This window comes from Drosophila busckii, chromosome X (genome assembly GCF_011750605.1).
Source record: "Drosophila busckii strain San Diego stock center, stock number 13000-0081.31 chromosome X, ASM1175060v1, whole genome shotgun sequence".
In the NCBI taxonomy this organism is placed as follows: Eukaryota; Metazoa; Arthropoda; class Insecta; order Diptera; family Drosophilidae; genus Drosophila; species Drosophila busckii.
The window spans coordinates 20,535,047-20,556,229 of record NC_046608.1 but is presented as its reverse complement, the minus strand read 5'-3'; the positions used below and the strand labels follow the sequence as shown (position 1 = coordinate 20,556,229).

The following is a 21,183-nucleotide window of genomic DNA, read 5'->3' as shown; positions in this document are numbered from 1 at the left end:
TATATTATATATAATCCTAGTGGCCTGGGCCAATCAACTACATACACCAAAAACAAAAAAACAAATCATTAAAACTTAAACTAAATGCAACAAATTGTTACAAATTTTATGCAAAGGAAATACAAAACATTTATGGATAAACATAACAATTTTTTTGCTCGCTTTACTAAACATAAATACAAAAACATTTAACATATATTAAAAACGCCAAACAATGTTCTTCTTTCTAAACAAAAAAAAAAAAACATTTTCAAATTAACTAAAAATCAAAAAATACCGAATTACATATTTTTAAAATTTTTTTAAATGTTTATAACTAGCTAAAAACACAAGTAATGCAATTATTATTAACACAAAGCGAAAGAAAGTAAACTACATATTATTGAAATATATAATTATATTATATAAAATGAAATTATGTACTTGAACAAATTAACAAAAAGTTAAGCATAAATATTATGGATCAAATATTAACTAAATACAACAAACTTCGGCGTGCTGAATTTAAAAAATATGTTTGCAGCATTCAGTTAATATTTATAACAAAATAAATTAATGTTCCTAATAATTAAATACTGCAAGCATATTAAAAAAAAAATTGACTCAATTGCTTTGCGCTGGAAGAAAAAGCCTGTAAATATTTATATATTAAAAAGTCAATAAGTTAAACATAAATTTTTTTCATATGTATTTTTTTTTATACTTAAAATTTATCACTTTATCTAGTTCAAAAACAAAACTTAGCATACAAAATTAATAACTACTAATTCTAACTGAAGAGGCTAACTGTACATCAATTAGCGCTGCGCCATTAAACAACCGTTAGTTATCAATACTATCGATAACAAATACAATTGGACCAACTTGAAGTTGTTTAAAGTTTTTCTTTAATGTTAGCCACGCAATTAACCAAAACTACTCGCATATATAAACTGTCAACTATATACAACAAATATATACATAAACATATATGTATGCATATTTCCTATATACAAATATGTATATAAAATTCTAAGCTATGTATATAGTACAAGGCGCTTTTGTTGAGTCTGAATTAATTAATTAACTAACTAATATACAAATAACAAGCTTGCATATACAAATCCATAAAAAAAAACAACAACATATACATAAATATATATATATAAGGAGAGAAATCTAGCATATGTTATCGTTATCGTTGTCGTTATCGCGATACTTTTAGTTAAGTCTTGGCTTAAGCTAGTACATACATATATAATTTTTTTTTTCTATGCCTAAACTTTGTTTTTATTATTATTTGATTATGTAAATATATAATTTGATTTGTTATTGCACAGCATTTTGGGTTTTCATCTTGCCAAGGGCCCATACTTATACTAACCAAAAATCATTGATTTTTTTCGTAACCCTCAACAAAAAAAAAAAAAAAAAGGAGCAGAAGAAAAAACACATTGAATAACCACTTACCATATAAATTGAAGCTGCAAAATATGCACAGCATAAACAAAACACAAAAAATACAACAACAACAAGAACAACAAAAAACGTAGAAAAACATAACCAAGGGTGTAGCAAAAATGTTGCGCGCTTATCCAATTGGAATTGTTGAAATTGTGTGGTGGGGGAGTTTACCTCTAATGTGCACTGTGGGTCGGAAAGCAAAAATTTCAAACATATGCAATGCATATTTTGTTGCAATGGCACAAAAAGGTTTTTGTTTTCCATTAAACAATTTTGAGTGCTTGCCAATTTTAAAGCTGTACGAATAAATAGCAAAATATGCTATATGCTTCTTTTTTTGTTTTTTGCTATTATTTAACATTTTCCATGCCCACAGTGTGCGTCAGTGTTGGTTAGCGCGTTGTGGTGGGGCTGGGTGGCTCTAACATATTCAGTTCGCCAGTTGGCATATTTACATTTGTGTATTTATGTGTTTGTTTTGAAATTTGCTTTAGCCACAAGTACCTACTAAGCTCGCTCAGCCTCCTCTGTCTCTCCCTCTCTCTCTCTATCTCTCGCTTTCAACTACTACTATTCTAATCAGATTTTCGTAGAGAGATAAGCCTGTTATGATGCTACTACCAATTTGCTTAATGGCCAACTTTAGCGTACTTTCCAAAGCTTTTAGCTTATGCTGCAGCATAATTGAGGCCACAGCACAGAGACTCAACGCTATGCCCAAGTACAGTGCGACTACGCTATGAGAACTCAGCTAGTAATTAAAGTCAAGTGCTGCAGCGACTCGTAAGTTCTAATTTTGAAATTTCTCGATGCGATAAAAGTATTTATCACTTCAGAGCACTTAAAGCACTCTTTACATTCTTTTGAGATTCGGATTCGCTTTCAATACCCACCCACCCAGGGATGGGGTAGCAATTGCAACATTGTTTCAGCTTTGAATTACGAGAAAACAAGTTGCCTTAACACATGCCTAGGTAACCTTTGTGTATAAACATGTAAGCCAACAAGAATAACAACAACAGTTACACTGATGAGCATAGGTACAAAGCAGAAGCGTCGTCAATAGAAATTAGCAAAGGGTTGTTGTATTTTGGTTTGAGAATTTGTTGTATTGCAAGTTTGACTTAACTAAATTTGCAAAATTTATACGCAAATATTAAAATATAAAATTGAAAAATATTGTATTTGTTTGTCGCCCCATTGCTACGCCTCTGGCAGCATAAAAACTCTCAAGTTGCATTATCTCAAGTTCCATTTGTGTGCGCCTCTAAGGGCTTACGACAGCGCTGGGGCAGCGATGCTGACGACGACGCCGACGTCGACTGCGACTGTCCACTTGGTTTGACTTGGCATTTTTGGTATCCTATTCTACAGCCACTTGGTGCTTCAGCTCAAGCACTTTTTATAAACCAAATTAAATTTATATGTAAGCGCACCCCCTGCCCCTCCCCACACACACACACACACACACACGCTCTTCCCATACTCTTTCGCCTCGCTCCCAACAACAACAACAATGAGAGCAACCCCATTGCTGCTGCTCTTGACGCTGTCAACTGCCAATTAGCTGAGCATTTTTCAACATTTTAAATTGTCTTGCCGAGTGCGTGGCCCCAACAAATACACAACTTAGGGTGCGAGCGAGATGGCAGATGGGAGCTGTGGGGGTGAGCAGCACTTGAGTGAGCCGTTTTAGGCGACAGCCCACGGTTCTTTTTTTTTTTTTTATACATTTTACTTGCGTTTCGCCTTTGTTGTTGTTTTAGCTGTCAGCTGTGCAACGCGTGCTTCATTTATCAAAAAGCAATTACAATTATATAGGCAATACGATGCCCAAAGCGCTCTCACTCTCTCATTCTCTTCGTGGGCATTGAGATATCATCATTATGCGCTCTACTCTTCCCCACACAATTTCTGGCTATTGCCACCTGTCAAAACAAACAACATAAACTTGATTTCAATTTTTTTGTTGTTTACTTTTTAGTTTTATTTTTACCTTTTGTGCATTACGTTTTTGATGACTTTTTTTTTAAAACACAAGACAAGAATAAAAGGAAGCAGCATAAACAGATGAAAAGGCATACATATAAAAATGAAAGCATAAACTCCAATACTAAAAGCATGACATGAAAGCATATAGCGCGTACCTACAAACATATTGTATTACAAATTATTAAGTTTAAGTAGAAATGAGAACAAAAAAGCAACAACAAATAAAATTAGACTACAAAAACTCACAAAAAAAAACAAGAGCAACAAATGCAAATTGACAACAACAACACAATGACTGACAAAAAGCGTGCATGTGTGTGTGTGTGTGTGTGTGTGTGTGAGGCCATAAAAGGTTTCTCATTACACACAAAATCTGTTCTATATTTTTTTTCTTTTACTTTCCTTTTAGTTGCATTGCACAAAAATTGCTTTTTGTTGTTGTTGCTGCTGCTGTTGTTGTTGTTATTTTCACTGCTGCTGCTGCCAGCAGCGCTGTCAAGCGTAAGTAGTGGCAGCCATATTGCTCTTTCTCTCTCTTTGTCTCTATTGGGAATACGCAAGAGCCCTAAGCGCCAATTGATATAGAAAACGCACACGCACACACACATACACGTAAGTTTGTATGTATGCACAAGCTGCATTTAGTTGAATGCACGTGACAAGCGAAAACATGTTTGAAAGCTGCGAAAAGCTGCAGGTTCAATGCAAAAGCATAAAAGCAGAGCACACCCACACATGCACACACATACATAGGGAGGTATGTATGTATGTATGTATGTACATTGGTTATCGCTTTGAAGAAACTACTGCTAATATTCAATATCTTAAAATGCATATTTTTTTGCATTTATTTGCTATTTTTATTAAATATGTATATATACAGTTATGTATATAAGCAGTAAGTGCATATAGGCAATATGCCATGTAATAAGCAAAGGTTAGGCCAGCGAATGCGCAAGAGATTTGTCGTCACAGCTGTCGCCGCTGTCTCTTGTTCGCTCTCTCTCTCTCTCTGTGTCTCTGCTCCTCTCTGCTTGTTGGCTATTTGTATGTTTGCATGGACTTGTAGCTAATGATGAGCTGATGTGGGCGCAAAGTTGAAGGATGCCAAAGCACTGCTGCTGCCGCTGCCGCTGCCGCTGCCTCTGTCGCTGCTGCAATTGACAGCTGTTGACAACGTCTCTTGTTGATATTGCTCGCTCATCTCATCATCTCTCTCTCTTTATCGTCTTGTTCTTATTTATGCTTTAGCTGTGTCAGCGTTGTCAGCGCAGTGATATCTGCTAATTCGGCTTATATTACACTTTATTTTTGTTTTTTTATTTTCCGTTCGAGTTGTGTTATTAAAAGACAATCAGCTTTAAGCTCTTGGTGTCAGTCGTTAAAGTCTGCGTCTATTTATCAGCTTACTCCCACACACACACACACACAGAAACACACACACACACACAGCTAGACATACTCGATGACAGCTGACACAGATAAAGCTCTAACGAGTGATTTTGATAATTTTTTTATCGTTAGATTTCAATTTATTTTTGTGTTTATTAAATAGTTGTCAAATCCACTACTGACACAACCTTAGCTAACGAGCTTGGAATTCTAGAAACTGCTGTTAATCTAAGGGTAGAGCAAAAACACTTGAATATTTGTACTAATATTTTATTTATTTTAACAGCAGCTGAAATATACGAAGACGAATGAAATACATAATGGCCGCAGTTTAATCACGGCCAAAGTGTAAAACAGTCTTTAGTTATCTGGAGTAAAGTAAGTATCAAAGCAGTAGTAAATTATCATCACGATTATTTTATGAATATAGTTTTATTAAGTAGTTTTAAATTAAGTAAAACACAAGTCTGAACGGTTTACTGTTACATGCTGACGAAAAAAACAAAATAATATAGACAGCAAAAATAATCCGCATTCTGCAAATAAGAACATTTCATTTAAAGTAGGCTCAATTGCTTTGAACAAAAATAACTCAGTTAGCTCAAGTCTGCATTGTAAAGCACTCACTCTCTTCAAGCGATGCACAATGAGCGACGTTCTCTAAGCAACGCTCAAATTTAGCCGCAGGAGCAGCGCTGCATTGAAACGGCGACGCTCCAGCTTAGCCGCAGCAGCGCTGAGCTGATGCATCCATAATCAAAGCAAAACCCACTCACGCTCTCACTCATTGTACGCTCTCTAAGCAACGAACAGGCGGCACTCAAGCTCAGCCGCAGCCGCAGCGCTGAGCGATCGAGCGCTTACGAACGAAAGACGCGAGCAGCGAAGAGCAGCAAAGCAGCGACGCTGACTTGAGTGGGAGGCTAAGTAAAGAGGAACGCACGTAGGCTACGTAGGTCAGTTGTGCTTGGACCGTTGGCGAGTGAACGTGTGGTGCGCTTATTTAAAGGAAGTTTATGCAGCTTAGATTTTGATCAAGTAAGTTTATTAAAGTTTTTTTTAATGCTCTCACTAGTAAATGACAAGTCTTAAATTAATTGTAAATATAACTTTCGTTGAATTTTAGTCGTTTAATTAAAATCTACATGTGCACGTTGGGCAGGAAGTTGTCGTTAACCTCGTTGGCGTCCATGAAGTAGCACCTGATGTCTTGTTGAGCTTGCGCGCCAGTTTCATGACAGCCTTGAACAGCTACCAGCTGCACTTCTTGGAGGATATTTAGCAAGAATCTGTGGCTTGTGATTATTCGTGCACAGCTGGCTGTTCAGATGGATGATCTTGTGGCAGGAGTTGACAATGGCGCACATGGTGGCGTCCACACTTGGTGCAGCCGCTCAGTATGTCGGTGAACTCCTTGACGATGCAATTGACGCCGCGCAGCGTCTTCAGCGCCTTGTGCCTTTGTCATGTATTTTCTCCTCTAGCCGCTGCAGCGCTAGCTCCAGGATCATGGCAAATGATGCTCTAGAACAAGCCCTGTCAACTGTGCAAAGTGCTTCCAAATCCGACCACATTTGGGCGAGCTATGGCTATTTGGTCTGCATGATATGCTGGATTTGTATTAATTTATGTTACATTTAGTATATAAAATTAATAAACAACATACAATTTACTTGCATTTCAAAGCAGTTGCAATGAGGTTTTTACATTTTTATACACGACTAGGACACATTGCCTTCGCATAGTGGCGATAATTTGTGCCACGGTGATTCAAACTTGTGACGTCACATGTTAAAGTCTGCACGCACAATGCAACCACTGTATGGCTCAGCTACCAGGCGCACATAAATCAGCAGCTGGTCGGCTTCGGCCAGCAAGTTCGTTGTCTAAGTCATTTGCTGCGCAGGTCACGTTCGTTGTCCAAGTCATTTTGCAAGCAAATGCAAGTTCGTTGCCTAAGTCATTCTTTGTTTACATGCGTCATCACGAAAGTATGCAACGATTTGCAGCTGCTTAACACAGGCAATCACCCAGAGAAAATCGGCCATATCTCGGCAGGATCAGGTCACATTTCCAAAATTTTTGGTTCGCGGCACTCACAGGACGAGACTCTATGGATCTGCATCAAAAAAATATGAGGTCATCATATTGTCCATCAACTTAGAAAATTTTCGCCTCAGGGCGCGAGGAAAGTGGCCAAGAACAGAAAATCCTTGTTTTCTCCGGAACTACAAGGACGATCCGGATGTCCTTTGGTCAGATGATGGCCCTTTTAAAAAGGAATCATTTGGCACTAATTTCGTCCTGATCCTGGCAAGGACTCGGGAGATATGGACTATTTTCTGTATACGAAAAAAGCTAATTTTCTCGGCTCCTGTAAGGACTTTCGTCCTTTAAGTGGTATATTCTGAAAGGTCTCAAGGAGCACTACTTGGACACCAAAGGACATCCTTGTAGTCCTTGTAGTTGCCTTAAAAGACATTTTGTTGTTTTAAAACACATTTTGCGACCAACCCCCTGTAAATTTTTTTTTCAAAAAATTTTTTGTGCGATCCTGGATATCATGGTATGCAGTTCGACAGATTCGATGCTCAGGAGCACAAAAATGCATGTCCTTTTGCGATTGGAAGGATAACGAAGGAGCAGGAACTAAAAAACGACGTTTTCTCGGAAAAATTTCCGAGAAACGATGGAAATTCTCCATACACAATGTAAACAATATAATTTTTTAACATTCTTGACTTTTGATTAAACAAAATCTTGGTGTTTATTTCAGCTTATAGGTTTCTTTTCTGATGAATTGTACAATTTATAAATATTTGTCATAACTGTAGTGTGTTGGTTGTTGGTTTTAAACTCATGCTGCATAATAATTTATAATTTCTTGTATAATTATACATAATAATAGTAGATAATTGTTGGTTTTGCTGATTGTTAAATAGTAAATTTGCCCACCTTGCATGCCGAAGACCCCGCAAAAATAATTATATTAAACATCAGTTATACATAATACATATATATGTATATAAATATATATATACACATATATGGGCTGTGATTTTTAGTAATAGTACAATTATATATATGATTCATTTGTTTAAATTTATCTACTTTTTCCACAGTGCTTGTTAGATCGTTCTTTTTATTAATTTTATTTTTATAACTCACTTTGTTTTTAATTAAGTACGTGCGCACAGGAAATAACAAATTTTACGGCTGATATACATACACATGTATTTTGCTTATATCTTTTCTCTTTTTCATAATGGAAATGTAGGCCACTTGGTGTGCTGAGCGGTTTTCAACGAAATACGAATTGCATTGTAATGTTGTTACAGTTGTCATCGATTACATCAGCTCTGACAAAACAATTTTCGTTACGTTCACGACATCAATATAACAAGTAAATGTTTTTTGCATATAATATTGTTAGTTAATAATAATAATAATAAAAAAAAATAATTGCGCTTTTGCTTTAAATGCCTGCCTGCCAAGCCAGAGAGTAGTAATAGTGAATTTGTTGTTGTTTGTGAGTTTTCTTTTTGTTTTTTTGTTGTTTTTTAATAACTGTTATTGTCTTATGAGTTAAAAACTGAATGGTTGCTGTCTTTTGCACAAACAATAATCAAAAGGACACACACACACAAAGCTAAAGAAAAGGCGCACGTTAAAAAAAAAAGTCTCAATATTAAATAAAAGCAACGTTCGCTCTCGATCGCTTACTCTCACTCGCACAATAACTCTAGCCTGGGCGACTGCTGAATGTGTTCATCCCTTGCGGATTGTTTTGTTAACTTAATTCACATTTTATGCATGCAACCTCAATGTTTAGTATATGTGTTGTATGCCATTCCTAATCGCTGGGAGCCGGCTGCTGCTCGGGGAAGCCGCTAACTTCCGTTTGCTCCTCCACTTGTTTGCCATCGAGCGTATACTGAATGCGCAGACGCATGCGCAGAGCGGCCTGGGAAAGGAATTGATGTAATGAATGAAGCAGATAACGGGCGAGAGAGTGATCCGACTTACATTGGATGTGGCTATCACTTGCATCTCCTGCGTTATTACGCCGCCTGGCGGCAGCATCGAATCTGAAGGCGTCAACATTTGTAGCTTAAAGCTTTTCTGGACGGCCGCCTGCAAACGCCGCCAAATTGAAAGCGATATTAGAAAGAGCGAGAGAGAGAGAGAGAGATATTGAGACATTGATACCTTTAATACATATTGCTCTAGCGTATGCTCTGAACTATTTGTGGTCGTCATAAAGATGCGCATGCAGTCACTGCCTTTAACTGGCTCCAGCTGCACCAGCAAGCCATTCTTGTCCAGCGCTGTCAGCTTGGGCCCAAGACCAGCCTAAAGCAAACGAAAGAGAGAGGGAGAGTGAGGGAGAGAGCATATTGGATATTCTCCGCTTACCATCGTTAACTGTGGTGCAGGCACTGTGGTGTGCAGCTCGCCCAGTAAGCTGCCGCTGTTGATATCCACATGACCCAGACCGCCTAGCATGCTGGCCAAATCGTTGCCATTGCTTGGTGGCGCCACCAACGTTGTTGGCTGTGCCTCAAAGCCGCCCAAGTCCAGGCCACCCATCATTATGTTCATAGCGCTAGCGTTTATATCTGTGATGGATGCCATCGTCGGCGGCGCTGACGACAAGTCCAGATCCAGCAAATCGAGCAGGTCCTGACTATGTGAGGTGGTTGCCTCATTGTTCGCATTGCGCGTATTCTTTTTATGCACTGCATTTGATAAATCCGTGGCCAGACTTAAATCACCCGTGGACAAATCTGTGCTGCCCAACAGATCTAAAAGTATATTCTACAAAAACGAAACAAAAATAATAATAATATATGGTGGACTTGAACTTAAGATAATTTTATCATTTATAAGCGCCTGCTGCTTACTGTATTGTCTCCCATTGTGTTCATATTGCTTTCGATTAGTGAATGTCCGCCTATCTCCAGTCCATTCTCTATAACATCCGGACTATTGTCGTCGAAGCTGCCGCCGCTCTCACCATTCTGCGAACTAATGCGACTTATCTGCATGGCGGGCATTTTTTCCAGCAGCGGCGGACGCAGATGCTTATAGTTGCCAAAGAGCTGCGTAAACTCTACGCCACGCTGCTGCAGATCCACATTCAAATGGCTGCCAAAGCACGTTATCAGCGCCTGTATTTCCCTACAGAAAGAAAATTGAGAGTGAGAGCTGGAATTAAATTCAAAAATTGGCTGCACTTACTCCACGCACTGCTGCAGCCTTGTGCTGAGCTTGGCCAGCGAAACTAGTGCGTATTGCTTGCTGGTGATGGACACTTGAGCAGAGGTTAAGAACTTATGATACACAGTGATCAGATCACTCTCGGTTGGACGTTCAAATTCTGCAACAAAAACAATTGAGAAATAGAGTGTAAGTAAGATTCGTTTCAGTCAGTCAGACTGAGACTGAGACTGAGCTGCTGTGTACTCACCATCCTCGTTGGCGCCATACATGAAAAGATCACCGTACTCGCCTATGGCCCAGACGGCAACCTGCAACAGAGGCTGCTTATCCTCACAATGATTGGCCACCTGCAGTGACTCCCAGAACCGATTCGTGATATATGTCTGCTCCGGCACAGGACTGCTTGAGACCAGCTGTATGGTGGAGGAGACAACATCGTCGCGCACATAGTTGCCAGCCGCAATAAGCACACTTAGCTGCGTATCCAGATGCCAACGCGAGTTGGGCGAATAACGCTCAGCGGCCAGTATCATGCCGGAGCTGCACTGGGCCTTGAACTCTGGATCGGCCTTCTCCAGAAAGAGCAGCAGCTCTTTGGTCATCGTGCGTATATTCTGCGCATTGATTAACGCAAACGATAGCTCCATGGCACGACGTCTAATGGACACATCCGGGTCCTTGAGGCACTCCAATATGGTGGTGCGATGCCGCTGCACCGCCGATGTATCCGCATGCACGGTGCGCAGCAGCGTATTTAATGCCACATAGCGTATGTTCTTGTCCGAGTTGAGCAGGAAACGGCCAAGAATGTTCACAGCCAGCACACGAAGGCCGCCCTCAGAGCTGTAAATAGCCAAAACATTTAAATCATTTCCAGTTAAACACATTACTTCACTCACCGTATGTCCATAATGGAGAGCACTGTCTCATACAGAATGGTATTGCCAACATTCTTGCTCGTTTCCGTATTGGTAGCCACCTGTGCCAGTATATCGTTCATGGCCTCTGAGGCATCGGGATCGTTGTGACCGAGAATTCTTAATAGCCGCAGTATTTTCACCTGCAGGAAAGGATCGCTGACTCCGCTCACATCATGCTCCGGCGAATAGCCGCCCAGTATAAGGCTCTTAAGTATGCGCACGAGATTCGGCACAATCTAAAGTGAGGTTGTGTTCAAAGATTACATTATTAATAATTAATTACATTTATCGCAATTTATTTAAGACACTTTAATAACACAAAGAATGCTAGAAAGAGGTGTTTGGTTTTTTTTTTGTGCTTTTGTGTATGTGTGAGTGCGCACGCTAGAGCGAGATAGCACTACCTGTTTTGTGCAAAAGAGATAGCAATATACAGAATACACTAAAGTGCAGTAGAAATTGTAAGGAAAATAGAAAAAATTTAAACTATTTTCTAAGAGAAAAAGGCGAGATTCAAAAATATAAAGTTGTAACTACAGCAAAAGTACAGTTGATAGAAAGTGTTTTCGTGTGTGTGTGCGTGTAGGTGTAAGGAGGGGACACAAAGTACAGTCATACCTCTCGATTTCCGCTATCCTGGCAAGCAAATTACAACAAATTTCATTTTGTGTTTAGCGCGGTTAAATCGAATTCGAATTTGCATTCGAATAACAAAAACAAACAAGCGTTAAAAATATATGTATTCAACTATTTATAGTCAGTTCATTCTCATTTGTTTTGATCAAAAAGCAAAGCGTCTTAACAAATGTTCAACAACAAAAAAGAAAACAATTGTTCAAAAGCTAATTGGAAAGCACATAAAAAAATATTGTAAGCCGCAACGTCTGGAGCTGTTTTTTCTTTTCTTTTAAGAACGCTTTTACGATCAGTTAAGAGGTTTAAGACTAATGTAATGTTCTGTTAGTTCATTGAAGTTAACTCACCTTTTTAAAATGCAGTAAAGTATCCGCGCTATTCTCACACATTTCCGTTATCAGCGTAACACCCGTTATCAGTATGCCTAGAAAACAATAATAATCAATAAAAAATAGTTTTGACATTTGTTAGAAATTTGCATCACTTGCCATGATTCTTTTCGCTGAGCAGCGAACGTGTTGCTGGCAAAAATATTTCCATGAGCTCGGGCACACGTCTTATCACACGGAAGGCGCACAAAGTTGCCTTTTTCCGTATATACGTGTTGGGGGATTTCATCAGACGCTCCACTTCGCTGGCCAGATCACGCGCCATCTCCGGCGAAGCAATGGCGCCCAATGTGCAGAGCGCCAAACCCACCACAAACTGCGTTGAGCTGTTTAAATCGCTGCACAGCACAAAGGAAAGGAAAATGAGATTAGTGTTATGCATTAAAACAAAATTCTTTATGCTTCTGCTTACTTTTTCAAACAATTCGTGATAAGCAGATGCACATCCTGACGCTCATCCAGCAGCAACATGGCGCCCAGATAGCCAATACGTTTGTCTGTAAAACGCGTGCTGGCCGTTAGCTTGAGGCACTCCAGCTGACCAAAATGCGCCGGATAGCCGAGCATGTGTATATACAACAGCTTGGCAATGTTGCGACAACTGCAAATGCAAATACGCAGATATGGTGTGTTCAGTGTGGTGTATATCGCAAACTTTACAGATTAGGCGCGGCGCGCTACTCACCGCCACACAGAATCCTCTTCACGAAATGTGCTGCGTATGTAGGCGCACTCTTTATTCACCACAGCGCGCTCTTCGGCAGCGGTGCGCGCAGCTCGTATTTGTCGTATTAGGTCACGCAGTCGCGTCGGCGTTGGCATTCTAACTGTAAACAAATGACGAAAGTTTAGCAGCCATAATGAATTTTCAAGTAAAACAAATTCAGCGATTACCTCTTTCCACGGCCTCTGTGAATGCCTGTCGTATGGTGGCCATATTAAAGGCTGGATTAAATCTACAAACATACGAAGAAGAAGAAGAAAAACAAGTAATATGATTAATGAAAACATTTTGTATAAACTATTAGCATTAATAAGCGTTACCCATGCTCCGAGTTCATTTTTGAGCTTTGCAAGCAGTCAAACTGCCCTTATTGCTGTGAATTGTTGTTGTTGCTTGTTGAAATTCAGTTTCCTGTATAATTTTGCTGCGGTTTCTTCTTCTTCTGCTTCTTCTACGTTTAACTTGCCGGCAGGCAGCCCACGCTTTATATTATTTTGTCTGCTTGTTATTAACACTGCATTGGCGTGGCAGCAACAACTCTTTTGCAGTCGCGCTCTCTCTCTCTCTCTCTATTTCTCGCTCGCACGCAGTCAATGACGAGTTCTCTTACACTTGTAATAACAATAACAACAGCAATAACGTTGACAGCCGGCCGCCTTTTGATCGAAGTATGCACTTTCTCTCTCTCTTCGCTCTTTGACTGCCCGTTATTTGCTTTTAGCTTGTGCCTTTTCGTTTATGTTTGTTATTATTGTACACAAAACGCGTTGCAATCACTTACACCCGTTGCCTGTTTAGTTATGAAACGTTATATGTTTGTATGTATGTATGTACTTAGGGAACCTATACACACACACACACACATACGCATACAAATGATCTGTCGTTGCTCAATGCAAACAACAAAAGCTCAACTACAGACACACACCACACACACATGAGTACATTACGTACATTACCCTTTACATACTAAAGTACACTTGGAAGCGAACATATGTCAGTTGCTTGGCCAACGAAGCGAAAAAAAAAAGTTCACGAGGGTGTTAATTAAGACGACAAAAAGTGTAAGGCTCACACACTAATACACATAAAACAGTTCGAAATTGAAATGATTAATTCATATGTGTGTGAATAATATGAAAACCGCACATGAAGCATGAGACGATTAGCGCGCATTGAGCCCACACACATACACAGCTAACTTTAACTAAGCGCAGCTCAAATGAAAATACATTTGGAGCTATTGCAATCTACATTTATGTTTATAATCTCTTTTCGCTCTCTCGTTTGCATGTTTTAATATAACTATTCAATTCACTATGAAATAGGATCAATAATATGTTTGAAATAATAGTCACAGTCAGCAAACATGGCCTAAAACAAAAACAGCTGCCGTCATAGACAAATTAAAATCGATAACTACTATCGATACTGGCAACATCGCTTAAACTGCATGCGTTTGCAAAAAAATTAAATATTTGCGTATATTTATTAATAGCTGTAAATTCACTATGTGTGTTAAACTTTAACACAGCGTAATTGTTTCATGGCTTGGTTTCTAAACTTTATGAGTCGCCTTTGATTTCATTGGAAAGCCCAAGCACTGACATTGTCACTCACGCACACACACATCCATATGTATGGACATAAACACACACTAAGTTAAGCGTTTCCGTCTCAAGGCAAACGCTTAATACAATTAATTATTTATGCCTTTTCAGCAGTTGCGGCTTTTATTTATGCCTTGTTCCTAAATTTTACACGTTACCAACTACAAAACTTCCAATGCAAATTTTAACAACGCGACAAAAATGCTGATGATGAGAGCGCAACAGTAGTAGTAGTATTAGTATAGTTGTAAGCGCAGCGGCGAGAGCGAGAGAGCGCTAGCGTTGACATTTGGGTTTTTTGACAGCAGTAGCAAGTTATCGCTGTTATCGATACCTTTATGATTCGCAATAGGGCGCGTTTTGTGACTTATTTGAATTTGTTTGTTTGCACTCACCTGCGATTATTCTCCGGTGGCAAAACGCTCCAATCCTGCTCGTAGTACGGATACATGACTGCGGCGTGCTGCAAAGTAAAATAGTAACTAACTTAATGCTGACACACTAACGCAACACTGACACTGGAATAATGATAACGCAACGAAGAGCGTACGTGTTATCTAATGTACATTCATGAAATAATTACGATTCCAATCCCCCCCCACACAAACACAAACAAAAAGAAAGAGAGGCAGGTAAATAATTGAAGCGCAGCACCGTGAGCAACAAGTTGCAGTAGGACTTGCAGTCAGGACGCTCTCACGCAAACTAAAACGGTTAGAATATTTTTGGGACAACTAACTGTCTGCAATTAGACCCGAGTTAGGCGTGCATTGACAAGGTAAACGCTCGCTATACAAACTATGCTTAACTTATCAGGAATTCACTGCTGATAAGTGTGTGTCGGCGTGAGAATGTGTTGGATAAGCAACGAAGTCGACTTCGACAACGCTATCATTGATAAGTTTTAACGCTAGAAGAGTACACTCTTTCATGGTTACAATATATACAGCACAACCTCGATAATGCGGACACAGGGTTGAACAAACTTTAACATTGTTACATTATTTTTTTAAATTTAATTACATAACATTTTTTTTTGTTTTTACTAACAATTTTTGCTTTAAATAAAAAATGTTTACAATTTAGATTTAGAAATATATATACGGATACAAACTTCACGAATAATATTTCTTAATTCCTCATTTTCGAGATTGCACTGTATATAGAGAAGTCAGAGTTACAAAATTAAGCTTAAGCTAAACTCGATATATATAGTTATAAATCAGCTTTAGATATTTATAAATATATATATATGTATATAATCTTAAAGTATTAAATACATTAATATGCTATCACCTGTAGGGCGACGGTCTACTGTACAAAGTTTGTTTACTTCTTTTAGAGATTGTCTGGTACGTTCCTCTCAATCATTTTCACGCGGCGGACGCACTACAGAGTGCCGCTTAATAGCTTCCACAAGCCATTTGATGCCCTCGTCAACACCCTCGCCATTGAGCGCGGAGACAGGTATTGTAAGGCAGTCACGTCGTCCAATAAGCGCACCCGCCTGCTGAAATACGGGTTTAATCTCACGCACGCCCATGACATCCGGCAGATCCTGCTTGTTGGCCAAGATGAGCAGCGGTACACCGGACAGCAGCTCATTCTTAATCATCTTATCTGCAAGCAACTGGATTAATACTTGGATTATGCGAAAAGTGACAGATTACCAAAAATGAGCTTGGACTCATCCATGCGTTCACGATCATTGGAGTCTATCACATAGATGACGCCATGCGACTCCTGATAGTATTTATCCCATAGCGATTGTAGCTCTTGCTGACCGCCTAAATCCCAGAAATTCAAGCGTACGCCATGCACATCAATAGTGCCTATATTAAGGCCCACTGTTGTTGTTATTTTCGTTGGATTCAGTCCTTTGTAATTCTTAGTAAACTTTGTCTTAGCCGCCTCCAGATAAGTCTAGAGAAACATAGAACATTACTTTAGTTAACATTTATTTTTGCAAACGTGTCTGTTTACCGTTTTGCCCGCATTGTCCAAGCCTAGTATGACGACACAATATTCATCCTTTTGTGTCAAATATTTATAAAAGCCGTGTAGCAGTGTATACATTATAAATTTTTGTGCTCACGCTAACTAAGCTGCATTACAACAATAACACCTATACACATAAATAAATATTTAATATACAGTCTTAGTTTTCGTTGACTTGCGTTAAGTGTGTTTTGTATACACTATGTTCAATTTATTACGATTTTTTCATTAACTTTATCACAAGTGTTAATGTACGTAAATGTTGGTGTTGCCAATTTTTTCAATAACACAAAAACTAGCTGTAACGCTTGCTTATGGCATAAAGGTAACAGTGGCGCACTTGATTGTCACTGCATTTTAATTATATATTGTAATATCAAGTGTTTACCGCGTGCAAGTGTACAAAACCGTCGACTTCACAAACACATGTTTTTCACAGACCCGCTAGATGACAGTGTGTTGTGCAAGACTCGCTTCTCAGTAGCAACCCTGCTTATATTGATGTACGGATAACATAATTATGTTAATAGTTTTGTTTAGTGGCAGCACTGTCTGCAGTTAACAGCGCGCAATATTCAAAATTGCTTGTAGATTATCATTTCCATAAAACGACGTTTTTATTTAATAACTTTTTAACATATACACATATGGATAATTCACTTTTGCAAGCATAAAAAAAAAGAGTTATAAATTGTTCAGCTGCAATGGTACTACTTGTAAAGCAGGGGCAGCTTGCAATGCGGCTCCGTTCGACTGGGGTTATCCGAGTAAAGCGAAAAGGTTTTGCCATTCAGATCAAAAATACCCACAGCAATGGTCTTGACCTCCTCATCGGGTGAACCGTTCTCACGCCAAACACAGTGGCAACCATCGGAGTCATCGCCAAGCATATTACGCACATCCTGCTCGCTGGCCGGCGGCTTGTAAGTGCTAAAGGTGCGCATGCGCGAGATGCTCGAGTCAATCATAAGGTCGTTGGATTGATCCATGTTGATACGATCAAATCTGCAGATAGACAGCAAAAAGTTGAGTGTTGTGGTAGGTGTGATTAGTATGATACTTACTGATTAGTATGATAATTGTGTGCACCCAATGGAATTTCCTTGATACTAAGAAAAGATTCATTTTTTCTTTCTGGATGGGGCGCCATTTCAATATTATAGCACATCTGCCTTGGATCACTTGAAGCACAAAAAGATAACATTAGCATTAAAAAGAAAGACTACAGTTTTGGCTTAAAATTACCCCAAGAATGTCATGTTAATGGAACATGCATTTGCAGCGCCAATGCCGCAATCCTTGAGCACTCGAAAGGCATCGTCCACGTTGCTTGTGGCCAGTAGGGCGCGTGTAATAAATTGTCTGGCTGTAAAACAAGATGCGTAACTGTCAGCTGCATTGGCTTATTGTTGACTTGACTTACGTGTTTTGGCGCTGCGCAGCACCTCGGCGCTTATTGTGTTAATGCTAAACACCAGACCATGTTGATTGTGGCTCATGGTGTAGCCAGGCAATGTGCCCGCATAGCAAAGCGACATAAAGTGCTCCTCCTTGACATTATACTTGCCCTGCGGCTTGTCATTGACCACATGCGCCACCACAAAGTAATAATGGTTTAAGGTCTCTGTCAGTGCATCCTCAGTGTGGCCCAGGATACGCTAGTAAAGAAAAGGCTGCCAATTAGCCAGGGCGTGCATAGTTAATAAGCAGTATAAACTTACGCAATGATTTTGGTTAACAATAATGGAAGAGCAGCCTGTGGGCTGATTCTTGCTACGTGGTTGATGCTTCAGCGCTTGCGGCAGTATCTCCTCCAAGTGTAGCAGAAACAGCTGCAACAGATATGAAGGCGTCGTCAGTTGTAATTATTATTTATAATAGCAAAACTAGAACAGCAATTAAAAGCTACGCTCTCTTTCCAATCAATATGCAACTCATATTATTTGTTAATGAGCTTAAACAGCTTATATATAAATTGACATTTGCATGTTTAAATTATTGTTAAGCTCAACAAAATAATAATAATAATAATGGCATTCTCTTGCTTTGATGCTAAGCGCTATTGACATCGACTTTGTATGGCATCGTCGTCGGCCAAGGTTGCTGCGTCGATTTTGCGTGCATTTAATTGAGCTAACTAACTAACCGGCTAATTAATGAAAAAAGAAAAAAATTATAACACTTAGCCAGCCAGCTGTGCAATTATCTATTTAGGCATGCTAATGAGACGTAGACTAGACACAGACGTTTAATCAATAACTTGGAGAATTGTAGAAGCCAAAATAGTGCAAATTCAAATTGCAGTTGCAATTGACCAATGTCAGTGTCTTGGCTTAGAGCGTTATATATTTAATGAGTTGACAGGTTTCTTCTGTTTCTTCTGCTTCTTCGTCTACGCTTTGCTTACAACATAAAGACCAAATTGGCTTACAAAATGCAATACACGCAAGAACAACAACAAAAAGGAACTAGTTCAATGTCTCTCGATTGTGATTAACGTCAGTGTGCGTGTGTGTGCGCACAGTGGTTACAAATTTAATGGTTAGTAATTAGAAAATAAAATCATTTAGACCTCAAATATAGCTACAATAAATTAATTATAAACTATATGACTTTAGTGCATTTCATTGTTAATCAAATTTAAATCAGCAGCTAGTTAAATATGCTTTTGCATTATAATTGTTGCATGTTGACTAAGTCTTTTAATTATAAGCATTGCACTATGCCTTAAACTTAACCCATTGTCATTACTACAATGTTTAAATATATATATATATATTTATATATGTATGTGTGTATATAGTTAGCTAGTTATTTATTTATTTGTAATGCATTTGGTGTTGTCATTGACTTAGTCGCGAGAATTCGTTACAAAATAAAATACAAACAAAAACAAGCAACGGCTTGCAACGACTTTGGCATTAGCTAAACCGTTAGAAAGCTTTAAGCTGACGCCGCCCCCAACAATGCCAATTACGCTAATTCTATATTTTGTAGTTTGCAAGCGTTAAAACAATTCTTATATTAAAAACAATATATAGTTAATTATGTTTTAATTGGCGACAGCTGTAACTACTGTACGCTTAGTTACGAGTGTTAATTGCACTTATTATTATTAGGGGGGGTGCTAATTGTTTAGCTCCACTCACCTTATGGAACTCCACCTCAGCGCCATCGGCTACGCCCTCCAATTCGCGCACATATTGCGGGAAGCTGCACTTGACCGACTCCAGCGTCTCATTATAGATTTGCCCTGCAATTTAATGAGAGTTAAGTTCAAATTAGCAATAGCAGCAGCACTACTTACTGCCTTTGGGTGTGCAATACAATGGCAGATAAGTCTCGTTTAGCGGCAGCGATATGATCAGAAAGTTCTTGATCATCGAGCCAAAAGTGCGACCCTGTAATAAAATAAGAAAAAATAAAAAACATAATCGATCACGACAACAAAGCGTTCGCCCCTTTGTTTTTATTTATAACAACTTATTTCTTTTTTTTATTAATTGACTGTTGCTAAGCGCCAGTCAACGGCTCAAAAGCGAACACGCTGAGCTAAAGACGGAGCTAACAACAATTGGAATTGCTTAAAGCTTTGGCTTGGCACAGGACAAATGCTATGTATAGCCCATGACTATATTTGTTGCAAGTGTATTAACAATTCGGCATTAAACTGAAGTTGCGCTTGCGCTTTGCCCTTGATATTGGCCAACTGTGCAAAGTGCGCGCGCGCGCTCCCAACTCCGTTACCAATGTCAAAAGCAAATGAATATGCATGCATGTGTGTGTGTGTGTGTGTGTGTGTGTCTAGCGCTGATTAGCCAACACAAAAAAAGTTTGTTGCATTAACATACTTGCTACTAAAAGCGCAGAGCAATGTGCAGTGAGCAGTTGAGGAATATAGTTCGACTTGGTTTTGGTTTTGATTTGGCTTGGGAGGAGCAGAGCTTGAAGAGTTGGCCATGAACCTGTCATCATTTGATTGGAACTTGTTTTGCACTCGCACATTTAACAAATTTAGCACATGCTTATATCTTTATGTATAACAATTTGTGCTAAATAACAAATACAAATTCAATCTCTAGCACAGCTGCAATTTGAGTTGTAAACGCGGCTTATCAGCAGTCGTAACCAACTGATAAGACAGTATGTCAACTGTTAGATTACAAACATTCTTAACAGCTATAGAGTTTTGACTTGTACACAATTGTTTATTATAATTAATACAAGCGCACATTCTCGTCTCTTTTGTTCTTATTCAAATAAGTAATTTTTCATATTGTTGTAATCTGCATAAATTCAAATGAAGTTACAAATTTATGCTTGAATAGACAAGTGTTCTCATGCTTATAATATCTTTAGCTACTCATGACTTTACAATCAATCGAATTTTAGCATATATAAGTATATTTGAAAACAAAAGGACATACGCTGTAGTATAACTTACCATATCGAAGCCAACCTCATAGTGAGTGCCGCGTGTATAGAGCACAGGAATCGCCTGGCGACGTGGCAATATCTTTCCGGACGACATGGAGTCGGACATCTGGTGGGGATTAGCTAAAGTGCGCTGGAGTTGCCTAGCTTTATTTTTGATATATATGCTCTGGGGTGTTTACGCTTTGTTTGAATTTCTGGCGCTGAAAATTGATAGAATGCATTCGTATAAGTAAACAACAATTTTTAATTATTATTAGAACAACACTAAACAAAAACAAAAACATGCACATAAACACAATAACAAAAAAAATTAAATACAATTGCAATAAATATGCATATCACTTATAAATTAGTAAGCTTTACTTTACTTTAAATTTTATAGTTTTTATATTTTACAATTTATTTAATTTTTAGTTCTA

General features: G+C 38.7%; 3 protein-coding genes across 7 annotated transcripts; all 3 read right to left on the bottom strand.

The window, feature by feature from the left end:
- Positions 1 to 7,568: 7,568 nt before the first annotated feature.
- LOC108606468 (AP-1 complex subunit gamma-1) lies at positions 7,569 to 14,843 on the bottom strand. Of its 5 annotated transcripts, none has more exons than XM_017996593.1 (16): positions 14,488 to 14,569; positions 13,040 to 13,509; positions 12,890 to 12,951; positions 12,681 to 12,822; positions 12,408 to 12,596; positions 12,095 to 12,333; positions 11,954 to 12,030; positions 11,589 to 11,606; positions 10,950 to 11,206; positions 10,298 to 10,893; positions 10,069 to 10,207; positions 9,732 to 10,008; positions 9,244 to 9,645; positions 9,037 to 9,180; positions 8,854 to 8,961; positions 7,569 to 8,791 (listed from the first exon to the last, which is right to left on the bottom strand). In XM_017996593.1, exons 2-16 carry the CDS (start codon positions 13,054 to 13,056, stop codon positions 8,681 to 8,683), a joined length of 2,778 nt encoding a protein of 925 aa, XP_017852082.1. In that variant the 5' UTR covers positions 13,057 to 13,509; positions 14,488 to 14,569; the 3' UTR covers positions 7,569 to 8,680. The 5 variants fall into 5 exon arrangements, with proteins under 5 accessions (XP_017852082.1, XP_017852084.1, XP_017852080.1 ...); XM_017996595.1 differs by lacking the exon at positions 14,488 to 14,569 and adding an exon at positions 13,679 to 13,770; XM_017996591.1 differs by lacking the exons at positions 13,040 to 13,509; positions 14,488 to 14,569 and adding an exon at positions 14,725 to 14,843.
- Positions 14,844 to 15,620: 777 nt separating this feature from the next.
- Positions 15,621 to 16,516, bottom strand: LOC108606062 (ADP-ribosylation factor-related protein 1). Its single transcript, XM_017995909.1, has 3 exons — positions 16,313 to 16,516; positions 16,000 to 16,252; positions 15,621 to 15,949 (listed from the first exon to the last, which is right to left on the bottom strand). The coding sequence occupies exons 1-3, from the start codon at positions 16,403 to 16,405 to the stop codon at positions 15,693 to 15,695; spliced, it is 603 nt and encodes a 200-aa protein (XP_017851398.1). The 5' UTR covers positions 16,406 to 16,516; the 3' UTR covers positions 15,621 to 15,692.
- A 432-nt stretch (positions 16,517 to 16,948) lies between these two features.
- LOC108607151 lies at positions 16,949 to 20,964 on the bottom strand. The gene is made up of 8 exons (XM_017997796.1): positions 20,772 to 20,964; positions 19,635 to 19,728; positions 19,477 to 19,580; positions 18,049 to 18,159; positions 17,751 to 17,985; positions 17,573 to 17,693; positions 17,392 to 17,508; positions 16,949 to 17,332 (listed from the first exon to the last, which is right to left on the bottom strand). The coding sequence occupies exons 1-8, from the start codon at positions 20,868 to 20,870 to the stop codon at positions 17,038 to 17,040; spliced, it is 1,176 nt and encodes a 391-aa protein (XP_017853285.1). The 5' UTR covers positions 20,871 to 20,964; the 3' UTR covers positions 16,949 to 17,037.
- Between the last annotated feature and the right edge of the window lie 219 nt (positions 20,965 to 21,183).